Source organism: Sander lucioperca, chromosome 1 (genome assembly GCF_008315115.2).
Source record: "Sander lucioperca isolate FBNREF2018 chromosome 1, SLUC_FBN_1.2, whole genome shotgun sequence".
In the NCBI taxonomy this organism is placed as follows: domain Eukaryota; kingdom Metazoa; phylum Chordata; class Actinopteri; order Perciformes; family Percidae; genus Sander; species Sander lucioperca.
The window spans coordinates 8,537,442-8,549,961 of record NC_050173.1 but is presented as its reverse complement, the minus strand read 5'-3'; the positions used below and the strand labels follow the sequence as shown (position 1 = coordinate 8,549,961).

Here is a 12,520-nt window from a genome sequence, read left to right as displayed (position 1 = left end):
TGTATAAGGAAGCAGCTCAAACACACTTGTTGGGGACGGTTGCATTGTTTATTCCTATGCAGTAACGTCCACGTGTTCAATGAAAATGTACCTAGTAAATATTTTTGAAAAATCTATATGGTAAAAATAAATAAATGTGACTTCAAAACATGTTATATGGGCTCAAACATGTAGTACAAATGCATCTATTAGTTTTATATTTCTAAAAAGTAACATGTAGTTTCAAAGTTGAAAAAAGGACGATATGACAGAATCTGGACACAGACAGTTGTATTGTTTAAACTGACAAAGTAGAGCTAGTTGTACCAATGAATAGTATCCCAAGTGTTACTTCTTGAAGCAGTATCTAATGGCATTGAAAAGTATTACAAAAGCTTGAGTTGAAATTTATTTTATCTACCCTCCCGTTCTACTGCTTTGTTTTAACAGGTGCCATTACTGGCCATAAAGTAAACAAAGTCTATAACATTCATCTCAGGGCAACCTCACCGGTTTTCACTTGAGAAAACCATCACAGTATACATTTCCAGTATGCCTGATTGAGCATACAGTTTGCCTATAAGATGATCTAACCAGAGTGTATAACCTACTACTGTATCCTAAATGTTACAAGTCAAACTACAGATGGAAAGCAGTTCTTCAACTAAACCCAGGATTACTACAAGCAATAGATTTGAGAAAAAAACTAAGCAGCTGAAAGGCTGTGTCTGAGTCCTCACTGGCACAATCTCAGTTCATTGGTTTACTTTCTGTCTGCCTGTGAAGGCTGTAAAGAGGAATCATGTGTGTGTAGTGCTCCAGTGGAACTGTTGGGGGAAACCACTAGGGCATCCAGCGGGTTGGGGCAGGCATTCAGCTCAACTGCATTGACCTGGCACTGAACTGGGTTCAAAACAGCACCATCAGGACTAATGAGTAGCTTGGATGCCACATTGGTATGCATGCCAAAGGATGAGGTCTGCAGAGAGGGCTTTCCAAGTGCTTGATTGGTCAGAATGACAGGTGGGTGGATGGTGTTGTTTGTCTTCAGTGATGTGATCGGTTGAGCTGGAGTGATTATTACAGTGCTGCTGGATGAAGGCCCTGTGACCACAGGTGCCGTTTCCAAGGTATTGACAGTGTTTTCAATTGGTGAAACTGTAGCAATGGGCAACATCTGCATCCTAGACATTGCACTTACAATTGGTGGGACAGCCACTGTTGGCAATACCTGTGTCCTTGTGCCAGAAACCACTGGTTGCATTACGGCAGGCACTGTATTTTTGACTACTGTGTTGTTGCCTAGTCCCATATGCACTAGTGCCTGTGATAGAGCAGTGGAGGGTGCTGCAAAACCAACTTCTGTCGGCTGAGGCTGTATGCCTGGGCCCGGAGTTGTCACTGAAACCACCGGCTGGGCAGGAAGAGAAGAATGCAAAGCTTGTGTGCCTGCTACCACAGGAGATGCAGCTGAGGAGAGGGGTATGGGAACTGGTATGACAGGGTTGTGCAGGGCAACAGCTAATGTGCTGGGTAAAACAGGCATGGGTGATAGAGGTGCTGACAATGCAGGCAAAATGGTGGATGAACATTCAGCAGGAATGGGTATAGGCAGAGCAGACACTACATTTGTTTTACTGGTTAACCACGTTGAGCCCAGGCCAGGAGTTCCTGTTAGTTGAATTGGCGTGACATTTGGAGTGGTTGCTAGCAATGATGGACCAACAGAAGGTGTGCATGCTACAAAAGGAGAACTTACAGCTGGTACACCAGGCAGCCTGGCTGGGGATTGGGGTAAAACTGGTGCTCGAGGGGCTACAGTGACATGACTTACCCCTTGGGGAGGTACTGATGATCGAGTGGCAGTAGGCACTTGTTGTGGTGCAGGGCTAGAGATGATAAGGACATGGCTGCCTGGACCCAAACCCTGGGGAGGGACTACAAAGCGTGCATTGTTAAGAAGAATCTGTGTGCCAGCAGCAAGGGGCGTAGAGGTGTTGATGACTATCCTCTGCTGGATTGTTCCAGTAGCAGAAGTGGTGAATGGGGTATTGGCAGTTGTTGCAGAGGAGATGGGGTTTTTATTGAGAGCAAGTTGAGAGGAAGATAAGGAAATGGTTTCCTCACAAATGCCACTTTGGATATTTGAAAGCTGACGGACAAGAGTGGATGTGGAGGTTTGGGCTGGGCTACTCTGCACAGTAGTAGTTACGTGAGCAGGAGAGTTGCTGGACAGTATACTTGAAGGCATACCAAGTTCCTTCTTGATCACGTTTCCTGCAGGCAAAGTGACCACAGTAGATGTGGATGTGGAACAGCATGTTTGGGAGATCATGGTAAAAGAAGGGATACCCTGGAGCTGAGAGCTGGTGGTTGGAGAAGCGTAAGAGGCAAGCTGGGCAGAACAGCTTGTGATGGTATTTGAACTTGTAACCGGGACCAGTCCAATGGTGTTGGCTGTCGGACGGCCTGTATCTGAGACAGACATTCTTGTGCTCTTGGAAGGGGAACGTGACAGGGCACCTATGGTCTGTCCAATGGTTGTTGTCTTCCCTGACAACTGGATTTGAACCCCTGGAGACACACAAGAGATATTTTATTCAACAGCTACATAGATTGATAATGGGGCTGAATTTAGGGTTTTAGTATTAGTATTAGCGCTTTAAAACAATATTTAAAGTACTAAATACTGTAGCATCTTCACATTTCTTCAACTACATTATGAATTCTAAAATTATGAATTCTACATGTACAAATTGACAATGTCCCATTGTTGCAATCTTTACATACTGAATCAAACACAAGATACAGCAGACATGAGAATACCGGTAAAATATCACATCACACAAACCCACCTGAGGGAAGAGTGATGTGCTTGATCTTGGACAATGCTTCTGAGTTGACAACAGGTTGGCTTGTGCTTAATCCCATCTTTAGAGTCTGACTTGATAATGAAGTGGTCAGCAGCTGTTCACTAGCCCCTGTTGTTATTGCCTGCTTTGGAATGCTTCCCATAGAGGTGGTGGATGATGTTGCTGTGGGCTGGCTGATGAACATGACTCTTGAACTAGTAAGTGATTTTGTGTAAGAGGGTGTACCTTTTGAAAGGGATACATTTGAGGCAGAGGAAGAAGAGGGAGTAACTAGGATGAATTTAGTAACTTGGGATCTCTCATCTGTACTGGCCCGCTTCACACCACCAGAACTACTTAGTGATGGGACAACAACACTGTTTTTCACTAATGAAGCTTGGAAATGAGAACCAGCAGCAGGTGTCTGTGCTAGCTGGCCAATCTTTGTTGCAACTGTAGAACCAGCTGAGGTGTTGGAGCCTTGACTTACAGCAACTGTAGTGCCTGCAGTTTGGCTTCCTGCGCCTGTAACAGGAATGCTACCAGTGACTGCAGTGAGCATGGGAGTTGTGAAAGTGGAAGGGGACTTTAATACTGAAGGAACCTGCTTCTGATGTTGGGCCAACGAGATACTTGTCACTGCTGGGATGGTGCAAGGGGAAGTCTGAGAGGGAGCAGAAGGAGAGAGTGTCTGTGACGTCTTGGATACGAGGAAGGCTTTAAACTGAGGTGAGATGGTGATGACTGGACTGGTGGGCATAGAACCAAGCGCATTCTGGTCTGAGGATGCCTGGACTTTGACGATGCCTGTGTTGCCTCCTCTAGTTGTTACCAGGATGGACTGTGAGTCACGGATACACACAGTCTTAAGCTCCTGTTTAGGGTCTGTAGATTTATGAGGCTCAGTAGAAACTGCACTAAAGGGAGTTGTGATGGGTGAGGGGTTTGGCGTGATATCTTGTGGTGTGCTAACTTGGGGACTGCAGACTTGTGCCCCCTTTAGCCCTGCTGTGTTTAGGGCACCATGGTTCAGATGAGGGGAAACCGAAGGAGAAGATGTTCTCACTGTCCTGGGATCTTTTAGGGGAGCCACATGCTGAATAGGGATCCTGTTTTCAGGAATAGTGAACCCAGGCACATTGGTGGACATACAGAAGGGGCTGGCCACTTTAGAAACTGGGACCTGAATGCCCTTAGACTGTTTATGTAAAGAAGACACCTTTTCATCAGTTTTGTGAATGAGTAGGTTAGAAGGCAGGATCACCAATTGCTGCATGATCTTCTCCCCAGTGTTCTGGTCCATGACAGGATGAACAGAGATCTTGACTGGGCTGCTGCTGTCTTTCCTTACAAGGTGACCCAGCCTCTCAGGTACTTTGTACACCACTTGGACAGGTTTTTTTGGTACAGTCTGGGTTGGTTTGGCTTGTGGTGATTTAGGAAGAGCTGCAATCACTGTAGCCATTCCTGGCTGTCTTAGTACTTCTGTCTGTTGTAGTCCTTGTGCCTGCATTTGTTGTGAGGTCTGCTGGGACCTGGATGGAGAACTTTGTGCTTTTAAAGGTTTTGTGGTAGTCACTGCAGAGTTAGGCAGGGAGACCAAAGAACCTTTGCTCTGTCTATCTACATTGTTGATCCCTGTAAAATCAGCAGGCCGTTTCATTAAGGTCACTTTGTTTCCCACACTCTTAGCCAGCAGGGTGGGGATGGGCGTGTAGCCCTTAGGTAGTCCAGTGGTGGGATAGAGGATGGGGGTTTTGGGTGACCGTGAAGCCTGGGGTGGCACCCTTGCTGCCCATGCTGAGTTTGAATCCCTGGATTGATTTGATGGTCTCAGTTCAGATCTAGACTGTGGCCCAGAGTCAGAGGTCGAAGTAATGCTACTGCTGCCAGTTTGACTTCTTGGCAGCAGACTGACGTGCTTCTCTGTGCTGGCCAGAGAGCGTTTTAGGTGGTTGGGAGGTACGAAGATTACCGTTCTTTCTCCTGCAGACTCAGCCACAAACTCCCTGGTGCTTGCTGAGAACATAATAGAGTTGGCTGTTAAGAATGCACTGATCAATTATCTATACAGGGTCAACAGACAGGTAGTCACATTTATTTAAATCCATATAGGACAGTTAAATAAGCTCAAACTGTGAAAATGCAGCCTGTAGGAACTTCTTTTATCACTACATTACAGCAACTAAAATAAGATTAGTTAGATTCTAATTTAATTACTTTACCTCCTCTCCAAAGACCTCTAGGAACCATATGTTCCAGGTCCTCCTCTTCTGATCTTCTATAATGATCCGAGAGTGAACACACATCCTTTCCTAAACCCCTCTCTTCATCATCATCATCGTCGTCGTCTGATGATGATGATGAAATACACTCCTCACGCACAAAGTTATTGTATTCTGGGTGCTTCTTGAAATCATCAAATTCCTTCTTCAAACGAAGCCTGATGTAGAAGCAAGAGAAGAAAAGAAAGTAGGGCAGTGATCAATAAAATAAATTCTTAGTCGACTAACACAATACGATTTTGTCGACTAATAGATTAGTTGATTTCTCCGACAAATCTGTAAAACTGAGTTTCTCCACAAAGAATCATGCAAAAGCACCACTTTAAATCTTGGGTTTACCAGAGAAGTGTTTTGTAAATAAGTCATTCAGCATGAAAAAAAAGCATAAGAAATGACTACGCGACTAAACACCAAAACAACCGATTAGTCAATTAAACGACTAAGAGGGGGCAGCCCTAAAAGAATTTGTCTACTATCCAGTAATGATTTTATGCCACAAGGAGCTCATTAATCGAAAATGTGGTCATTATGCTTTGTGCTGGTCAGCTGATCTCAAACTGCACAAGACTAAGAATTTTTATCAGGACATAGCTTTGACAAAAAAAATAAAAATAGTATGGCAGTTTGATTAAATCATTGTTTAAATGTCAAATGAGTTGTACCTGTTCCTTTGGTAGGCCTTAACAAGTTTGGGTTCCCAGGGTGAAAGCTCATTCAGTAGTCTGATTAGAGTGCTGTGGAGGTCTTTCACTGCTTCTCTCCTATAATACCACCGACCCTGTCAGTTCAAACATGCAAAGGAAACCTTAGTCAAGTCACCAACATTAAAATGTGAGAAAATGTTTGACCACATTGTACTCTTCACCACATACCTGAATGTATATGTGTGTATATATATATATATATATATATTTTTTTTTTTTCTTCAATATATATCTATATTTTTTTATTGCTTCTTATATTTTGTTTTATATTTTCATTCTATTATATTTTATGTCGTTTTATATTTACTGTTTTTCTTTCATTGCCTCTAAGAATTGTTATACTATAATTGATAATATTTTAATATGACCCTTTACATTTACTACTTACAGTTTTTCTTTAATGGAGCCTCTCATCATACGCATTTCACACATTTCTACTTGTATAACCGGTATGACAATAAACATCTTGAATCATGAATCAAATACAGAAGGCTTTGGAGCATGTGAGTAAATCCTCTTGGTAGAACTATGATTGCCACCTACCAATCTCTTTTTGGTGCTCTCCAAGTCATCAAGCTCATCTTCTGTCTTACTGATCAGCTCTCGCAACTCCTCAAGACTGCTGCATACCAACTACAGAGGAGAAATAACAAATCAAGTAAGAAAATATTGATAAAGAAAGAGAGACAAGAAAAAAGAGGGAGAGAAGAATGGCGAGACTTAAAGGGGTGGTTCAGAATTTTGGACATAGGACCTCATTTCCAAGTTAGCCAGATACTGTTGACTTGCGCTAGCCTAGCACCAGCGAACTCTGCAACTGGAAGGACTGGATGAAAAGTGTTGAAAACTGTCTCCACTGATAACTAACACAATGGCTAACTTGGAAATGAGGTCCTATGTCCAAAATTCTGAACCACCCCTTTAAATCATGACTATAAAATAGTTATAAAATTACCTTTAAATGATTACTTATTATACATTTTATATATCATACACAGCATTAAAATAGACTGCTAAATAAATAGGAGTGTTTATTTCAGAATGAGTGTGACTACCTTAAATAATGGCTCAACTGGAGGTTCATCTTTAATTTTCTTTGAAGATTCAAGCTTTTTTCCTGTCAACAACATAACCGATATAACCATTGAACCAACAAGTTATTATTGACAAACTTAACATTAAAGCAAATTAGGATAATATCCAATATGACATTGTGGCTAAGAATGCACATAACTGAGCTTGATGTTATACCAAAAGAAACTTATTAATCTAAAATCAACATTGAACTTTTTCTTACCCGTTTTATGTTTTTTCTTCTTGTCTTTTCTTTTGATTGTTGTGGCAACTCTCCGCGCTGCAGACTTGGTAGTCTCAGCTGGGGACAGCCTCATCCTATCCACGTGTTGCAGCTGCTTCTGCTCTCCTTTCACCCTTGGCAGCTGTTCCCTCCCTTGCTTTTTCTTCCGCTTTTTTCTTTTAGTCCATATTTTGTCATTCACCCTCTCTTCACTTGAGTTTTGAGAACTCTCTGAAGACAACTGTGTTGCTGGCCCTGATGTGCCACAGCAGCAGTCGTGCTCCTCAGATTTAACATTACTAGTTTTGCTTTTACAACAATCCACACAGGAAGACCTTTGGTGTCCCTGACTGGGACTTCCTCCCTCCATTTTGATTGGTTTGGTTGGGGAGGTCAGATTCACTAAGCGAGCAGGTGACCTGCCTGTGTAGCTGTGCTCCCCTACACTCAGACAGGGCTCCTGTGTCTCTGCTTTAATGGTGCGCATTGAGCCCAATGAGAAGCCCTGCTCCTGTTTTAATGTGAGTCGCTTGGATTGATACTCCAACTCTACAGTCTCTTCCTTCATAATCATTTCCACACCACTTCCTCCAATAGGACTAGTGTGTGAAAGGGATAAGGAGTTTGTGTGTATTTTTAAGTCTCCATCAGAGGACCCTGATTCAGACCCCTCCTCCTTCTTCAGTGACCACAATTTAAACCTTTTATCTTTCTCTCCATCCCCATTTTCCCATTTGAAACCCCCATGTGCCTCTGCTCTCCCCTTTCCTAAATCATCAGACTCTTCTGTGTCCATTGAGCCTCCATAACACCCCCTGTCACTTGTAACTCCCTCTTCCTTCATCCCATCCGACTCTTCACCCTCTGTCCCTGGCTCTATATCAACCTGTTTGACCCATACAGAAGGGAAAGGGAAAACTGGGGGTGTGCTGGGGCTCTGGCAGTAGATTCTCAGGTCTGCTCCACAGAAATGTGGAAAATGTATATAGGCATTCTCCTTGCTGTCATAGCCCAAAATAGACTCTCTACATTCATGGATGGGCTGGGCCAGGAGAGCATCCTGCACACATTTCTGTGTCTCATACACATGATCACACAGCCCCTTCAGAAGCCATACTCGCTGGTAGAAGGGCAGCAAGTGAAAGGGTTTCTCCTCCAAAGGACTCACCTCCCCAAGAGTGCTGAAAAACTGGTGGCAGAGTCCCAGCTGCTCAGCCCGACCTGACTGATCACTGGAGGCACCAACAGCTCGATACCAGCCCATGACCCGCTGCCTGAGTTCTGACTCCCAACGGCGGTAAGGCAGGGCAGGCCGGCGGTGCAGAGTGGCCCTCCGCTGGGGTGGGGACAGCAGGGAAGACATGATTTTTGACAGGAGGAAGCTGCAGCGCGGCATCAGCAAACACCGCTCCAGATCAAAAAATACAATCTCTGGGAGGTTAAGGGCAGTCTGAGCCAGACAGAGGAAGTGCCCTATAGCAGGGAGTTCCCAAAGTGTGTGCACAGTGTGGGGGGAAGCCTGTGCCAGCAAAGTCTGCTCCCATTCTTCCACCTCTTTGGCTGACATTTCCTCTGCCTCTTTCTTCTCAAGCTCACGTTGCCTGAAAAGTCAGAAAACATATGTAGATTGTTGGCGAGACAGCATCTTTTAATCTCTCAAATATTCACATACCTTTTCTCCTCCTTCGCCCTCTGTTGTTCTTCCAGCCGTAGGGCCTGGACCATGATAGACTCATGCCCACCGACAATGATGGTAGCCAGGCTACGAGGTGCCAGCCTCCTCCGTGTGGAGGTGCCCCCTGAACCCCGTTCCTCCTCTGCACCAAAACGTCCTTTAGAAGTCACTGCTAAGGTTGTCCTCTCTCGCAGCGTCCTGGTTTGACAGAAGAGGAAAAAAATATCTACACCACTGATGTAACCCAACAGCTAAATATTTGTTCAAAATGCATAAAAGAATTAGATTGTGGTCATTTTAAAACAAGTTACTGAATAAATCCCAAATCATCATTGTGAGATCATAGTATGGTGCTGACAGACTCCCATTCTTTCATTGATAATACTATAATACTAATAAATACTATATATAGTATATATTACACTAACCCTAATATAGACCCTTTACATTTATGCTACGTAGAAATACTAGATGACAATAAAGTAATTATACTGCCATTTCAAAAAATTGCATCTTCTATTTCAGTAAATGTTTGTGAGCTAACTTTGCCAGACAAACATTTGTTGACCAGCAACATTAACTTATGATGCACATGACATAGAAAACACCTGTTGGGCCCTCTTGCTGCTGTATAATGGGTTTATACATTTGCCAGCTAAGCAATATTTTCAACAGTGTAATTACATTATGTTTAACAAGCACTTTAAACGTACATTTTTATAAATTGTGTATTTGTATGTATTGTATTATATTGTATTTATTGTATTAGGCGGGTATGAGCACTGTAATTTCCATTTTTATGGATGAAATAAACTTGACTTTGACTTTACCTGGATAGCAATGTAAGCTTCTGCTCCAGCATGATTTCCAGCTTTTGAGCCTGTTTGGAGATCCAGTGGTCCACCCCATGGTAGCGATAACAGTTCTCCAACATCAGCCTGAAGTCTGCAACAAACTCTGTTATGGTCTCATACTCTTGGTTGATAAACTTGTCTTCCATCCTCCGCAAGCACATCGACTGCCTGAGCTGTGCCTGACCCCGGCCCCGGACCCCTCCAATACCATGCTGGGCCTCCTGGTGGCCGATGGGATGAAGGAATGGGCTGGTGATCCCTTTGTGCTTGTCCAAGAGAAAGCCAGTGAATATCCTATAGGCTTGCTGTACCTCATAGTTCATATCCTCCTCAAAGCTATTGCTGTTGGTGGAAATGCACACCTCAGGCAGAGAGAGGTCACTGTTAGAAAACTCTGGCATGACATCATTGCTCAGTGCAAGGTGGTCACCCTCAGCAGTTACATCTCCACTGTCGCCAGGACAGTGTAATGCTACCATAGTCTCAACTTCACAGGTGCCATTACTGAGCCTATCCTCCTTTATGATCAGGTCACTGTATTCAGTGCAGCTGCTCATCCATTTGGATTGTGTTGACATGATGTCAGAGCTGGGCTGCTGGGGTGCCGAGTCTTGGTCAGTCACAATCAGGTCTTGGTTGTGGAACAACGGTTGGCTACAAGCTGCTGTGATCTGGTCTGTCATATCCACCTGATCCATGGTGCAGGCACCTGAAGTGGGTAACAGGTGTCACCTATGGTGAACATTGATGTTGTACTCCAACATAGTTTTGATGCAAGGGAAAACTAAACCAAGACAATTAAACAGTGCTTACTAAGAATTTTATATTGCAAGATCAAAAGAAATCACAGCAGGGAGATGGGGCTTTCATACATAACATACCTAAGATCGCTAGGCTAAGTTTGGTGACATTAAATTCCTGTCATGGCAGGTGCTCACATTATTACAGCCACATTATGCTCTAAACACTGTAATGTTTATCACAATGTGATTGTGTCCAACTAACAAGCAGTTAAACTCACTTTATATGCCTGCCTAATCTTTGAAAACTTTTCCTTTTCCCTAGATCAATGGCGAGCTAGCTTGAAGTTAACGTTAGCTATTAGCGAGCTAGCTAAAGGTAGTTAAAACAACAATAAGTAAACAAACTTTGTTCTGCTTAGTCATAGAGAGATCTACAGTGCAATCCGTTATCAAGTCCCGTCTCCTGTCACGTGCAAATTAAGATCAAAATAAACTGACCAGAGGCAGAGTTTGGCTGGTTAAATAACATACCTCGACGTTGTCAGTGCAACTGCAGACAAGACAGCTTTCAGCAAGCTTAGCAGCCACGACAGCTTGCTAGCTAGGTTAGCTTGCTATTGTCTCCAATCTGGGGCCTGCAATTGCTGCGTTCGCTGTCCATAATGAATCATTTGTAGCAATTAAATGTCCAGCAAATAAAAATGTATGCAGACATCTCATGTCGTCAGCGCACGGAGTGATGTCTGTGACAGCAAGATGGCTAAAGGAGCATTAGCCGAAGTAACACTGATTATCTGACAATACAAAACAGTTCATTATCACTAGCCATTCGGCTAACCAGCTAGGTTTGCAAGTTGACAGCCAGACAAAAAAATCTAGGTTCACTTTAGAGACACATTTGCGCCATGTGTCAGATATCATCTGAACCCTATAGGTTACAAAAAGATAACCGACTACTCTGTCTGGCTTGCTTAAAGACTAACGTTGCTGTACCGTTTACTTCCACTTCCACCCTGCGTGCGTCCGATGCAAATGTGCGCAGCCTGACGTAGCTAGCTGTCTGATCGCATGTCACACCAAATTGTTATTTTGGTTTGGAACTACTGCTGACACACGCACACGCGCACATACTTTACACTGTATTATAAACCTTATTGTGATTGTGTCACCATCGTCACTGAAAGAGGAGCATCTCGAGACAGTTGTCATTCGAAAACAATGACAAGAATGCACATAACTGGCAAGGCACCTGTGCACGAATCAGCAGCATCAGACTGTAAACTCTCATTCATAACTTGAGCGCTAAAGTATCTTTCAATTACAGAAGACACGGGAACTCCACGTACAGTGTAAACTTCAGCAGCACGCATGACTTATTTTTAGCCGCTAGATGTCGCTAGTCACTAATCATTGTGTTTTGGCCGCTGTAGACCGACTGCTGTAAGTTGAGGCGTGGGTTAATTGTTAACCAGAATGATTTAAAATGGTGTTCCTGGATCTATTTAGCGACATCGTTTTAAAACTGCCATGTTTTTTACAAAAGGGCAGCAGGGCTGACATCCAGAGCATGTGCAGTGTCTTCACATCACTATGAGGCTCCACAGGACACTGAACTACACTATTCAACCGCTGATTTTTTGAAGTTGCATCAGTGCAAGATGTGCAGTGGTTCTCTTAATACATCCATTAGTCATACACACGTGCCGCTTAACGCATGGCCCCGGGAAGCCTGAACTACAGTAAGAACTGAGGGAGCCTGACACTCTTGATTTTGTATATGTGCAGAGTGTGCTTAATAGGGTGGGTCTTCCATTGTTAAAGCTTTGTTCACCTTTTGGGGCAGAACAACTGAACTATTTAAGTACAGTAGTCTGGTGACCTCATGTTATTCCCAACATTGCTCTGCATACCTTCAACCTGAGCAGAAGTGCAATCAGGAAGAATAACTCAAGGCAAAATTGTTTACAGGCCTTTTTCACAGCCATTTTGACTTGTAGGAAAAGCACAGGTGTTGCTAATAGCATTAACGATGGCTCCGTTCAATTCAAGCATCCCAGTAAGTCACGACACTGTCAGTGTGACAGCATGCACAATACCAGGACCCTGAAACAGCTAAATGGAATTCAGCCAT

At 43.5% G+C, this 12,520-nt stretch overlaps 1 protein-coding gene across 2 annotated transcripts; it reads right to left on the bottom strand.

Moving 5' to 3' along the window:
• Window positions 1–34: 34 nt before the first annotated feature.
• LOC116035152 (uncharacterized protein KIAA2026) lies at window positions 35–11,459 on the bottom strand. 2 transcript variants are annotated; one of them, XM_036005403.1, is made up of 11 exons: window positions 10,921–11,459; window positions 9,623–10,355; window positions 8,790–8,990; window positions 7,118–8,718; window positions 6,876–6,937; window positions 6,364–6,453; window positions 5,779–5,894; window positions 5,057–5,274; window positions 2,835–4,850; window positions 1,815–2,553; window positions 35–1,391 (listed from the first exon to the last, which is right to left on the bottom strand). In XM_036005403.1, exons 2-11 carry the CDS (start codon window positions 10,342–10,344, stop codon window positions 743–745), a joined length of 6,414 nt encoding a protein of 2,137 aa, XP_035861296.1. In that variant the 5' UTR covers window positions 10,345–10,355; window positions 10,921–11,459; the 3' UTR covers window positions 35–742. The 2 variants fall into 2 exon arrangements, with proteins under 2 accessions (XP_035861296.1, XP_031133978.1); XM_031278118.2 differs by having other exon boundaries at window positions 35–2,553; window positions 10,921–11,458.
• Window positions 11,460–12,520: the final 1,061 nt, after the last annotated feature.

Excerpts from the sequence above, each read along its gene's own strand:
- LOC116035152 (XM_031278118.2), bottom strand. The coding sequence starts at position 10,344 with ATGGATCAGGTGGATATGACAGACCAGATCACAGCAGCTTGTAGCCAA. Across the intron at positions 8,719-8,789 it reads AGGGCGAAGGAGGAGAAAAG|GCAACGTGAGCTTGAGAAGA; the intron begins GTATGTGAATAT and ends CTGACTTTTCAG. Across the intron at positions 6,454-6,875 it reads CAGTTGAGCCATTATTTAAG|TTGGTATGCAGCAGTCTTGA; the intron begins GTAGTCACACTC and ends TCTCCTCTGTAG.